The following is a 13,674-nucleotide window of genomic DNA, read 5'->3' on the forward strand; positions in this document are numbered from 1 at the left end:
TGCAAATTATATTTGGCCACAAGTCTACCGCTGAAATTTATCAAAACCGCAAAGACGCATGTTTGATATGGATCTGCACATCCTGACAATTCTTATACTGGTATTTACCTCTCCTTTGAAGACTGTGATTCAAAAGTAAACGTAAACTCTCTTTATAGTCCCTACAAAAATGGAACAATTGATATTGTTTGCATTCAACAAACATGCCCATGATAGTGGTAATGCAATGCAATGGACATAACTTGTACACTATATCTGAATTTGCTGTCTCTGAGCTAGGGAGGCTTACTGGGTATCTTTTCATGAATGTTTGGTATACGCTGGTTTTTAAAAGTCTCTGGTTAATGCATTACATCTATTTGTACATAATGGATGGACCTTTCAAGAAGAAAAACATAATCCTTGGCTATACTGAAATTGCACTGATTTCACACATCAATAGCGACTAGAATATTGAATACATACCCAATGGAATAATTTTTGATGTTGCATGGTCAGGTAGCACTGGTATTATGGACATCTGTTCATCATGCACTGTGCCTCCAATACAGGTTTTGTCTGTCACAAATTACATAACAAATAATGTCAACGATGATAACAAGAAACAGAGTTGCTATGACAAATATGAATGATCTAATAGCATAGATATGGGTGATGTAAATTATTCAGGTTTGAACATTATTAACAAAAATGAAATAAGGTAGTACCGTAAAACGGGGTGAATAGGGACAAATTTAAAGTTCTAATGATTGTATTTTTTTTTTCATGCAGCCCAGAGACTCAATCTTATGTGGGGATTTTATGTCCACCTAAAATACCTTTAATTTGGTATTGTGAAAGAAAATAAATATTTTGTGGAAAAGTATGTTTTTTGATAAAATGATGCTGTCCCTGTTGACCCCAAATTTGGGGTCAACAGGGACAACACTAATTTTGATCCAAAAAAAGCTGTTTGGAGGCATTTTTTTTTAATCCATCCAATGAATTGGATTAAGGGAACAACTACAGAGTTTAGAAATGATATACAAACATTTAAGAGCAATCTATTCCATTGTTAAATCAATCTTTAACAAAAATTTCAACAGCCCAACAAAATGAGCTGACATAAAAAAATGTGACCCATCAGATCAAAGGTTAAGATTGAAAAGTAAGTCAAAAAACTTTACTAATCCATTGAATTGCACTCAAATATTAACCCACTTCTTCTTCAAGTGGCAAATCATGATGTACAATCTTATTCATACACTCTAAATTCAGTGTAACTTGACTCTTATGATGTCGGGGATATTTTGGGAGTTCCTACAGCAATTATAAGCTGGCACTTATAGTATGGGTCTGACCCAAACAGATGTGTTATTGGCATTAAAACATGCAGAAGACAGAGAAAAGGGTCATGAAATACAAGTGGAAAAGTCCTAGCCTGTCTTACGCAGTGAAAAAAAATTCCCAAGAGGGTGGGTGGGGCCGGGGTTCCCAGACCCTTCCTCCCCAAGTTAGGGTTAAGACAGCAAAGTTCACTCTCATCTATGTATACAAAAGTGAAGCCACATATCCAAAGATCTTATTGCTCTCTTGTCAAGAGATTTAGAATAAAAATTCACACTTTTGGAAATAGCTGGACATATCAAACATTTCAGAGCAATTTATGACAATATAATACTTAATCATACAGAAAATTTAAAGGGCCAGTCAAACGACACCATGGTGTCCCTATTCACCCCAGTCTAACTGATTTTTTGCCCAAGAGAAGAAAAAATGTGCTGTCACAAATTCCTGTTGAAATAATTATTTCAAATTTAAAGGTGTGTTGTAGGACCTAATAGGCTACAGTGTAGATTCATGAACCTTTTTAGCGAATTTCATCAATCAATGGCAACAGGAGCAGAAAAGTTTTGACCGCCCTGATTTTTTTGTGATTTTTTGAAAACTTTTTATTTGGACCTCCTGTACCCTTTAAAAATTTTTCCACATCAGGTGGACCACTTTCTGGACACTGTTGGATGGTCCTTCCATCCTGTGATAAAAATAAGAAAAAAAGTTCAAGCGAATTTGAAACATGCACATTCAAAAAACTTTTCTTGGTTTTGTCCCTATTCACCTCGCCGTCCCTTTTCACCCCGTTTTACGGTACTTATTCTGACAGTTGTCAATCGGGAGCACAGACTCCCCATACATGAGGTTAGTTAATCTGAAAGTGAAAAAGAGTTTATATCTGAATATTTGTGCCATTATTTTGTTAAATTCTGAAGATTTGTTCATTCAAATATGAATAACAAAATGTATCATCTGTTATTCTGAAGGTTTGTTGATTAAAAAAAAAAGGTTTGTTATTCTGAAGGTACCTGGTATGTTAATTTGAAAATGAAATGAAATTCAATAATCTGAAAATGAGATGAGGTTTGTTAAACTGAAAATGAAACAAGGTTTGTTAATCTGAGAAACTGAATAATATGTGGCTTTTTCCCCCCTTTAAGTGACATCTTATCATAATAGTTTCTGCATCATGCATGGCTCATCCTGATAATGATGTGGAAGAGGGGAAGGGTGCTAAGATACAGACAAGGAAGAGGAGTTCCTCTTTTTCATCTACAGATTACGACTGTATTCCAGTTTGTCTGTATCTTGTGTGTTTGTGTGCGTGTTCATACACATCAGTGCACATGCATTATACAGCTGTAGATGTGTGTGTGTGTGTGTGTTTCTTCAGTAACCAAATTACAGTGCTCATCTGTTAATCGGAAACCACTTGAAAGTGCAACAAAAAAAAAATAATGTAACAAATTTTTCACATACATGTATTTAATATGGGGCAAATTCTGGCTGAAACACTTCCATTGTCCATCATTACTGTCTAAAAATGATAAGTAAATCCTTAGAAATTATCGCAGGGATTTCACTTCCTTCCAAGAAAGGTTATTTTCCAACCAATTCCAGATAGATTATGCTGACTGCACAGTCTAACGCTAAACCTTTGCGTAGGACATAGTGTACGTGGTCATACTGAGAGTCATCAGCTTAGAGTACATAAATTTTACACATACTCATCCACTCACCACTCCTTCAGAGCAATATGGAGAGTCACCTTCCCCAACGGAGTGGTGCAGCCTACAATGTATACTCTCCCTGTTTGTGCATAGTAAGCATGTACTTGTAGTGTGTTTGTTTGTGTATGGCAGATAGCATTAGGAGGAGGCATGGATATGAGAAAAATGTGTTCATTGCAATCAGTGTTGTTGCATCAAATGTGCATATCGTCAATTGTTGTTAACATGTTAAAGGCAAAACGTAACACGCCTGCATATTGTCAAATTTCGCTCCAAAATGTACACATACAATGCCTCAGAAATGTGTGGAATAACACTGTAATAACAATAAATTTGTTGGGTAATGATGAAAATGCGAAATTTCAACCAAAAATGTTGGCATCTCAGTACTTACTGAATCGGGGTCAGGCTAAGTTGGACTCGGGGACAACACAACTCCGCCTCACTTTGATGGTGGGGCCGAGTTGTCCCTCTGGATTGTACGGTGTTACAATACTATGGGAGCACTCCGCGTTCTCTGGCTGGTGTCAGTGCCGTCAGAGAGTCTGGCCAACTTGGTTTTCGGCTATGTGTTTTGAAGCCTGTGATTGGTCAAAAGCTGGTCCCGTGATCTACAGGCGCCATGTCGTTACCAAAGTCAATCACGCGGGCGCGACAGAGCTCATACGCAGTGCCCATTGTTCATCCTGCGCAGGTACGCGCTAATGCCTGCCTTTGGGACATCCCCAATGTCACTAGTATTGTCAGTCACGGTGCAGTGGGGACCAAAAAAAAAAAACACACACACACACAAAAAAAAAAACCACAAAAACAAAAACAAAAACAAAAACAAAAACAAAAACAAAAACAAAAACACACATTGCCGTTGTCCACCTGAAGTAGAAAGTATATACAAAAGATATTTTGATAACTAGCTGCGATTAACTAAAGATTCGTCACACCTTAATTCCTGTGCAGCATGGCGTTGCGCGAATCTACCTGGCTCAAGTGTAATGATGCGCCGCTTTCCTTCACGAAGGAAAAAAAAGTGGTTAATCAGAGTGCGACGGGAGAACTACTAGTATATTGTTTTCCTTGGAGTCCTCGCGGTGTCTTTCAGACTATTCGGGTTTTGATTCACATTTGTATGTCACCGCCATAACATATAGTCGCCTCTGTTCGCATGAGGCATTTATTTTGGTTGTCCGTCTGTCCTTCCGTCTGTCGTCCGTCATTCCATATTCAATTTTGTGGACACCGTTTGTGATGAAACTTGACATGTATGCATGTAATGAGTGAACAAAGTTTTGTTTTAGCTTATAAACTTTCGTGTAAACATGCTCAAGGTGAACGGTCAAAACAGGGAGGTGGGAAGAGAAAATCCTGTATATAATGGTTACATTCTGAGAATATTACTATTTCCTCGATATCTGTATACAATTTCTGATGGTGAGTGCATGTGTTTTCAGACGAAACGTACTGCCCGACCGTGATTCTCTTGTGATTTTTTTTTTTTTTTTGGGGGGGGGGGGATGGGGGCATGGGAAGGGATAAAGGTCAAGGACCAATGTCAGGTAAAATTCTACTATCTATTGTAGAAATATTATTACCCATGCAGTTCCTCCATACCTTGGAGATTACCCAATGCACCAACTTGAAACCAAACATTTATAGGCCCTATTTGCATGCCATCATTAATACTACACAATGACGCTTATAATAGAGAAAGATTTTTAACGGTGGCCCGGTGGCCCGGGGCCACCAAAAAACGCACGTCAGGCCACCAAAATTTCAGTAGATTTTGGTGGCCCGATCGACCCACCAAAAGAGTCGAATGTTTGCCTTTACTTTTGGAAATGAACAGCAGTAACAATGGGCTCCGTAAGATGCTAAAATAAATGTCAGACGTTTGCTTTTATTTTTGGTAATGAATAACGGTAATATTCGACTCCGTATACATGACACTAAAACATTCGGCTTCGGAAGATGCTGAAATAAATGTCGGATATTTGCTTTGATGTTCGGAAATGAATAACAGTAATATTCAACTCCGTACGATGATTAACCCTATTTAAACTGGGGGGGGGGGGGGTGTCAAATTGACCCCCCTCGACATTTCGCGCCACGATTCGGCAACGCGCAAAGATTTTGCCGCGTCGTTTCACGACTTTTTTCATTGAATCTCATTTCCCGCATATTTTGAGACCAAATTTGCGACGTCCGGGTATACACCGTTCTGAAGTTACGCAATGCATGTCAACCCGAAAACAGCTCAAGTCAAATTCATGATTTCGTGTGCAAATCCAATGCAAATTGCGTGTTTTTTTGTTTTGTTTAATTGATATAAATTAGATTATTTCAACTTTTGAACATTGAAATTAATCAATTCTAATGTAGATAAGCTTGAAAAAAGTGCTTGCAACAGATTTGGCAAAAAAGAAAACAAAACATCGAAAAAACAATAAAAATCATGAGAAATTAGCAAAACAATAAAAAACAAAAGAAACTGATTTTGATTGTGCTATTTTTTACAAGAAAATTGTTTGATGTGTCTTGAGCAACTCTGACACAAAAATTTACCAATCCTTCATTCTTTTTGATGGAGTTATAGGTGAAAATATGATTTCATGCAGAAATTTGCATAATTAATTTATCCAAAAATATAAAATCAACATTTTTCTATTGTATGACCATGAAATCTTAGTTGACATCCAGCTCTATGTTCAGGCAAAACTTTGCGGCGATCGCGCGATCGGCGGCCGAGATCTGAAGGGGAGGGGGGGGGGGGGGTCAAGTTAACCCCCAGCAAAAACTTGGTCTCAAATAGCCCAATTATAGGGTTAAATAAATGTCGGGTGTTTGCTTTTACTTTCGAAAGTAAATAGCAATAACATTCGGCTCCGGAAGATGCCAAAATAAATGTCAAACGCTTGCATTTACGTTTGAAAGTGAATAGCAGTAACATTCTGCTCCATGATGCTAAAATAAGTGTCGGACATTTGCTATCATATTTCAGAATGAATAACAGTAACATTCAGCTGCGTTTGATGGTAAAGTAAATGTCTAATGTATGCCTTGATGTTCAAAAATTAAAAACAGTAACATTCGGCTCCGTACGATGCTGAGATAATTGATTAATTTCACTTTCGGAAGTGGACAGCAGTAATATTGCTTCCGTACGAAAATAAAATAAATGTCGGATGATTGCTTTTAAATTTGGAAATGAATAACGGTAATATTCTGCTCCGTACAATGCTAGAACAAAATAATGGCAGATTGCTGCTTTTACATTTGGAAACTAGAAATATCACTTAAGGTGATTAATACCCCCGCCCCGTGACGACAGTCTTACCCAAGGAATGATCTTTCCTTGATCTTCTGCCATTTAAATGCCGTTACCATGGCAACGCAGCTTCCGACACGTCCGAAAAATGTCTTGCACATCTTCCCACCAAGACTATTGTGTGTGCCACATAAGCTTTTGTCAAAAACTGAGGAAGTAGTTCAATCCACAAGATCTTTCCTTGATCTTCCACCATTAATATGCCGTTACCGTGGCAACGCAGCTTCCGACATGTCCAAAAAATATGTCTTGCACATCTTCCCACCAAGACCAATGTGTGTGCCACATTTCATGAGCTTCAGTCGAATACAGAGGTAGTTCAATCCGCAAGATCTTTCCTTGATCTTCTGCCATTTATATGCCGTTACCATGGCAACGCAGCTTCCGACACGTCCGAAAAATATGTCTTCCACATCTTCCCACCAAGATCAAGGTGTGTGCCACATTTCATAAGCTTTGGTCAAAAAACTGAGGAAGTAGTTAAATCCGCAAGATCTTTCCTTGATCTTCTGCCATTAATATGCCGTTACCATGGCAACGTACTTTCGGGTACTGTCAAAAAATGCGTCTTGCACATCTACAACCAAAGGCACACATCTGTACCAAGTTTCATGGAAATTGGGCAAAAACTGAGGAAGTAGTTTGCAACACAAAATTTTCCATCATTTTGGCTCATAATATGTGAGCTGTTACCATGGCAACATACTTTTTGTCACTGTCAAGAAATGTGTCATGCTGACCTATATCCTAAGACAAACATTCAATATGAATTCCATGAGAATTGGGAGAACACTGATGAAGCAGTTTTGCCATGAAGCATTTTGCCCTATATTTTACCAATAACATGCCGTTACCATGGCAACGTACTTTTTGCCACTGCGGAAATATGTGTCTTGCACATTAACATATTCAGATGAACATCTGTACCTACAGCTGTATGTGTAATAGTGTAAAAGTGTTTAAAAAAATCTGCATCAAAGTGTAAATATGTTTCATGTTAATAATTAAGTTGAAATTGCGTTCTCCAATACCCTAATGGGGTGACATGAGAATAAAATTACTGTCATTACTGTCATTACTGTCATTACGCTAAAACCACAAGCGCACTGTTCGCTGGGTAACGACATGGCGTTCAATTTAGGAGTTGGCCAGACTCTCTTATACGGCACTGGCTGGTGTGAGTGGAGGATAAATTACTAGTATGCTGAATCCGATGGTAAATGTGGCTAGTTTTTCGCTAGCTCCACGTCTTGGTGTGGGGATATCGCCTTGAAGATGCCCCTTGCAATAATTTTTTGGTCACAGCGAACGTTTAAGGCGGGGCTTCGTATGCAAGAATCCAAAGTAACTTCGCGCGAAGGGGCTAATGCATATGTAAATTTGATTACGCATCGCCGTCTACCACCACATGGCCTCTGCGGTGTGTGGGGACCGCGTGCACGCCAGATGCTGCCAGCAAAGTGCTCTGTGTGTGTGTCACCACGTGCTAGCATGAGGAAACTGGGCTGTCGCTTGCGCATAGCTCCTACACACGCATCACACGAGTAGCAAGCATGCACTCTGTACTGTCTGTACATAGCGGATACAGTCACGCTCACAAATCACGTAGTACGTACAGGTGTACGTCTTGCAAAACAACCAGACTCTACTAAATTTCTGTCTACTATAATTATTAGTTTACTTGTGTTATGATCTTATCGTTGTTCATTTATATTTCGAAAGTGCACTCGCGATGCTCGAGTCACGTAGATCACTGGCACTAAGCCGAGAAGTCGGTTGTGAATACAATCATGTCCGCTTAGCCAAGTGCGAAGAGGCCAGCATTGAAAAGAAGGGGAAAATTTCCCAAAGCAGTCATCACTTTGCTTTGAAACTAGGTAGCGTTAATTACTATCCACCAGAAGGGCACACATGTGTTCTGTTAGACAGTAAATGCGAGGAGGAAAAACGGTTTATCTTTTTAGGTGGATCACGAACAGGGGAGCCAGCATCCATACCATTTTCATCAAACCTGGTGGAAGTACGGGTGAAACTTAGTGAGGACGACGTTGAAATAATGTCCGCTGTAACTTGCAGAACAAGTGGTATGTTTCTTGTTTTATTTTTCACATCATTTATGTGAAGTAAATAGATTAGAATATAAAGCTTTGTATGTATAATGACATCTTATAGTAAATACATATAGATACTAACAGACAGGCGCGCCGGAAGCAGTTTTGGATTGGGGGGGCAAACATTGGAGGGGGCTCAAGATTAGACCATGCATATGTTACACAATATACACATACACACACACACACACACACACGCACACACATCTATTGTTTATATATACATATATATATATATATATATATATATATATATATATAATATATATATATATATATATATATAATATATATATATATATATATATATATATATATATATATATATATATATATATATATATATATAAAATATATATATATATATATATATATATATATATGTAAAGTGGCGTACGGTGGGTCGAAACATGGGGGGAACCATAAAGTAATTTTGACTGTCTGTATGCTTGTGCGTGTGTGCGTGAGCAATAATGGGACTACAATACATTACGGAATGTGATACATTCAACAACGCAGTCATTGAGGAACATTGTAAGTTTTCCTTACATGGATTATGGAATGACGGTGTGAAACGATCGACAAATTATATACTGTCAGCAACATAAGGTGAATGGCATAACAATAAAATGCGAGCGAGCGAAGCGAGCGAGCTTGAAAATTTTGATATTCTACAGTTCCAAAACTGGAGTTTTAATTGTAGCTACATATTTCGCTTTGAAATAAATGGGGGTGCATCGGGCGCAACTGCTGGCAATTATTGGCAGCAACATTAGGAGAATGGCATAACGATTCAATGCGAGCGAGCGAAGCGAGCAAGCTTCAAAATTTGGACATTCTACAGTCCAAAAACTGCCGTTTGTAACTTTATCTTTCACTTTGGAAATTAATGGGGCGGCGCATCGGGTGCAACTGCTGGCAATTACTGGCAGCAACATTAGGAGAATGGCATAACGATTTAATGCGAGCGAGCAAGGCGAGCGAGCTTGAGAATTTTGACATCTTACAGTCCCAAAACTCCCGTTTGTAGCTATATCTTTCGCTTTGGAAATTAAGGGGGGGGGGGGCATCGGACGCAACTGCTGGCAATTACTGGCAGCAATATTAGGAGAGAGGCATAACGATTCAATGCGAGCGAGCGAAGCGAGCGAGCTTGAAAATTTTGACATTTTACAGTCCCAAAACTCCCGTTTGTAGCTATATTTTATCTTTCGCTTTGGAAATTAAGGGGTGGGGGCATCGGGCGCAACTACTGGCAATTACTGTCAGCAACATTAGGAGAATGGCATAACGATTCAATGCGAACGAGCGAAGCGAGCGAGCTTGAAATTTTGACATTCTACAGTCCAACAACTGCCGTCGTAGCTATGTTTTTCGCTTTAGAAATTAAGGGGGAGGCGCACCGGGCTCAACTGCTGGATGCGAGCGAGCGAAGCGAGCGAGCTTGAAAATTTTGACATTTTACAGTCCAAAAGCTGCCGTCTGTAGCCATATATTTCCCCTTTTATTCATATATATACATATTTATTTTATTTTCTTTGTTTATTCATTTATATTTATTATCATTATTATTATTACTATCTTCTTCTTTTTTTTTTGGGGGGGGGGGCTTTTTGGGGGGGCAAAAATGTGTTTTGCCCCCCCACTTTTTGGATTGGGGGGGGCGGCCGCCCCCCCTGCCCCCCCACTTCCGGCGCCTATGCTAACAGATAATCTTGCTACATGTACCTCAACCTCGCATTTAATTAGTCAAATCAGGGAGGTGTGTCTCTCTCACACCTCCCTGGTCAAATAATCGCCTAAGTTAAAGGCCTTTACAAATCCTTCATATTGTGATTCATTCCATTGATTCTGATCCTTCATATATTGAATTTCCTCTCAGTGGAATGAAAGCTTTATTGTATTTCTTCAGTTCAAAAGGGCTCCACTGTTTAGGCAAGGTTGACTGACTGTACACACAGGCAAACACATGCACACACACAAACACACACACACTTTGTAAATGTTATCTTCATACAGTGTCTGATGGTGAGATGACATAAGCCTGTGTCCTGTGTGAACACTACACATCATCACATATTTCTTTACCATACAAACATACATAGTTTATTTCATCATGGATTTGTATATTTAAAGAAAAACAACAAAAAACTAAACAACGGACAAAACAGTATACAACCAAGTCAAACAAATGTGCAAACTTGCAAAATCATCATCGAAAAGTGCTGGAAACCTGGAGCCGATTTAGACCGAAACTGTACCATCCCTAGTTGTAGCCCATCGGGGCGAGTCCGAGTCCGGGGTATACTCGGCAAAGTGCATATGAGAAATGCTTGTTGAACTAAAATCAGTCTGTTTTTAATGGATTTTATTCTTGTTTTCATTAAAGCAAGTGTTTTGGTTTGATTAATCTCGTAAACTATTTCATTGTTTTGTACAACAGATTATCAATTAGAAATAAATATCACAGACAAATATGTGACAAAATCATGGGCGTGTGATATTTCATTCATGTTTTCACTAACATACAATGTACCTGCTTGTACCTCTCCTAGGTTCAACTATACCATATCTCCAGTCTCATGGAATGGCTGCCAGACAAACTGGAGACATACTTGTATGGGGAGGACTTGATCTCAGTTTCAACAGCACTTCATCAAAGGACCTCTATGTCATCAAAGAGACCTCTAAATCGGCAAAATCACCATCTTTCGACATAACAACCGTGCAACTAGAGGAGAGTGCCACACCCAGCAGAAAGGGAAAACCGCTTTGTTTTCAAGGAGGCAATGTTCCATCAGGTACATAGTATTAGCTTATATATTGATGTAAATGTGGAGTTGTATGTAAAGTTTTAGAAACTGTGTGTAGATTGAACAACTGAGATTTCATTGAGATTTCATCTTATTAATATGCACACTTGTCATCAACTTTAGATGTGCTAATAATATACACACTGCAAAGAATTTGGGCTTATGAATTACACTGGAATCATTCATCAACAAATACAAAGAGCACATATCACAAAATAAACAAATATACACAACAGTTCTCGAGAACACTCAACAGTAATATTCCGCATAACTCTTGGACCACGGTTTATTCATACAATGAAAAGCTTTAACAATAACAGAGCAAAAATACATATTTAGTAACATATACATACAATGTACATGGACATACACACAGAAAAGAACAAAAATAAAACATCTGTCAATACACTTTAATAAAATCAACAAACCGGTTCTTTTTCAAATTTGCTTTTTTCTCCCACAGGTAGGGCTGGTCACACATTCACAAAGATAGGAAACGACAAGTTTGTCGTCTTCGGTGGCTACAAACACCGAGACTATTATTTACCTGGCCAAGGAGATAGGTTCACCCCATCTTGTGATGATGGTAAATTCTATCTTCTTGATGGGGACAACTACAGGTGGAATCACATAGCATCAATTCCAGAAGTAAAGGGCAGATGCTTTCATTCAGCTGCATTCATGGAAGACACTGGAGAACTAGTACTTGTGGGGGGAATTCAGTATGAAGGGGCAGTTCCTATCAAACGTATGCCAATTAATGAAGCAATGATTCTCAGCACTTCGTTCATCTCAGGTGTAATGACATTTTCACTTCGAAATGTCATCTTGGACATGTCTCCCTTGGACATCACCTTCCTCTCCTTTCACAGCTGCACAATTCTAAACAACCAAATACTAGTTATAGGTGGTTACCATCAAGAAGATGAAAGGAATACGAACTATAACCAGTCACCTAACATTTCCTCTGCTGTCTACGTGTTGGATCCCATGGCCAAGACATGCAAAAAATTACAAGATACAGTGAGTGATGACTTAGCAACAGCTGGACACACATCTCACGTTCTGGAGGAAGACTGTGTCATTGTGATGGGTGGAACATCTAAGCAATACTGTTTACTTACAGGGAGAGATTTTACACCGCCATCATGTGAACTGCCTGAATGCAACATTGAAGACCGTGATGACCAAGGAATATCATGGATTGACTGTGACAAGTGTAAAAAGTGGTTTCACATGTTCTGTGTGAAACTAAAACGAGCTCCAAAGAAGTACATTTGTCCATTGTGTAAAGCAAGGCGTTAAACTCTTGATACATGTACTTTCAGAGACGAACCCCTTCCCCCCGTTCTGCCAGCCATAACATGTACATGTAATACACATTTCAATTTACAATACAAAGTACTGGTGCAATGTACATGTACTATGCACAATGTACAATTACAATGTAGTACATGTACTGTATATGGATGGTGACACCCCTTCACCACCGACACTTTACAACTCTGATAAACCAGTATTTACACATACATTTGTACTGTAAATTATCTTTTGAAAGTCCAATACTGTTTCCTTCTGTTAGCTTTTTTTCTTTGAAAATCATTATACACCAGTATACAGTGTACAGTGTGTACGCAATAAGAATAATTTTGTTTGGTTTCATGCGGAGTAACAACACCTTAGAGCACAGGTACATTGTATTCCTTGTTCGTATGAAGTATGTTCGTATGGGGAAAAAAAGAAAGCTGCTTTAGCTCAGCACAAACACTTTTTGTCTCGCCCACCGGAGGTGAAGGCGAGACTAAGGGATCCAAATGGCGTCCGTCCGTCGTCTGTCCGTCGTCCGTCACAAATGTTAAAGTTTACCTGCAAGACTCTTATGATGCACAACTTGGCAACTGTTACAGCAATGGCAGCCACACTTGGGTGATAGAAGCACTAGGGGTATCTTCATGTTATGGTGTTGTCAGAGGTCATGTGATGATGTCAAAGGTCATTTGAGGTCATATATTAAAGAGTATGTGCAAGACTCTCTTTTCTATATTAAAGTTTACCTGCAAGACTCTCTTTGACAAATAACTTCACATAAGTTGCTTGGATTACAACCTAACTTGGGTCATAGATGCACTGGGGGTACCTTCATGTTAAGGTGCCGTTGGAGGTCACAGGATAAGGTCAAAGGTCATTTGAGGTCATACGTTAAAGTTTACTTGCAAGACTCTCTTATCACATGTAACTCGACACATGTTACAATGGCAATCAAACTTGGGTGATGGATGCACTGGGGGTACAAGTGTACCTTCATGTTATGGTGCTGTAAGAGGTCACATGATAAGGTCAAAGGTCATTTGAGGTCATACGTTAAAGTTTACTTGCAAGACTCT

General features: G+C 39.0%; 2 protein-coding genes across 2 annotated transcripts in view; one reads left to right on the forward strand and one right to left on the reverse strand.

Annotated features, from left to right (window-relative positions):
• The window catches only part of LOC139723247 (probable inactive tRNA-specific adenosine deaminase-like protein 3), a 43,521-nt gene that overhangs the window by 12,084 nt on the left and 17,763 nt on the right, over nucleotides 1–13,674 (reverse strand). Inside the window, exon 2 of the mRNA XM_071634505.1 lies at nucleotides 466–558. Coding sequence (XP_071490606.1) covers nucleotides 466–558 — 93 coding nt within the window. The remainder of the gene's footprint in view (nucleotides 1–465; nucleotides 559–13,674) is intronic.
• On the forward strand, nucleotides 8,052–13,554 carry LOC139723213 (uncharacterized). Its single transcript, XM_071634472.1, has 3 exons — nucleotides 8,052–8,450; nucleotides 11,033–11,278; nucleotides 11,754–13,554. The coding sequence occupies exons 1-3, from the start codon at nucleotides 8,099–8,101 to the stop codon at nucleotides 12,593–12,595; spliced, it is 1,440 nt and encodes a 479-aa protein (XP_071490573.1). The 5' UTR covers nucleotides 8,052–8,098; the 3' UTR covers nucleotides 12,596–13,554.

This window comes from Diadema antillarum, unplaced genomic scaffold (genome assembly GCF_040938485.1).
Source record: "Diadema antillarum isolate AM-2024a unplaced genomic scaffold, OU_Dant_1.0 scf00000183, whole genome shotgun sequence".
Lineage (NCBI taxonomy): Eukaryota > Metazoa > Echinodermata > Echinoidea > Diadematoida > Diadematidae > Diadema > Diadema antillarum.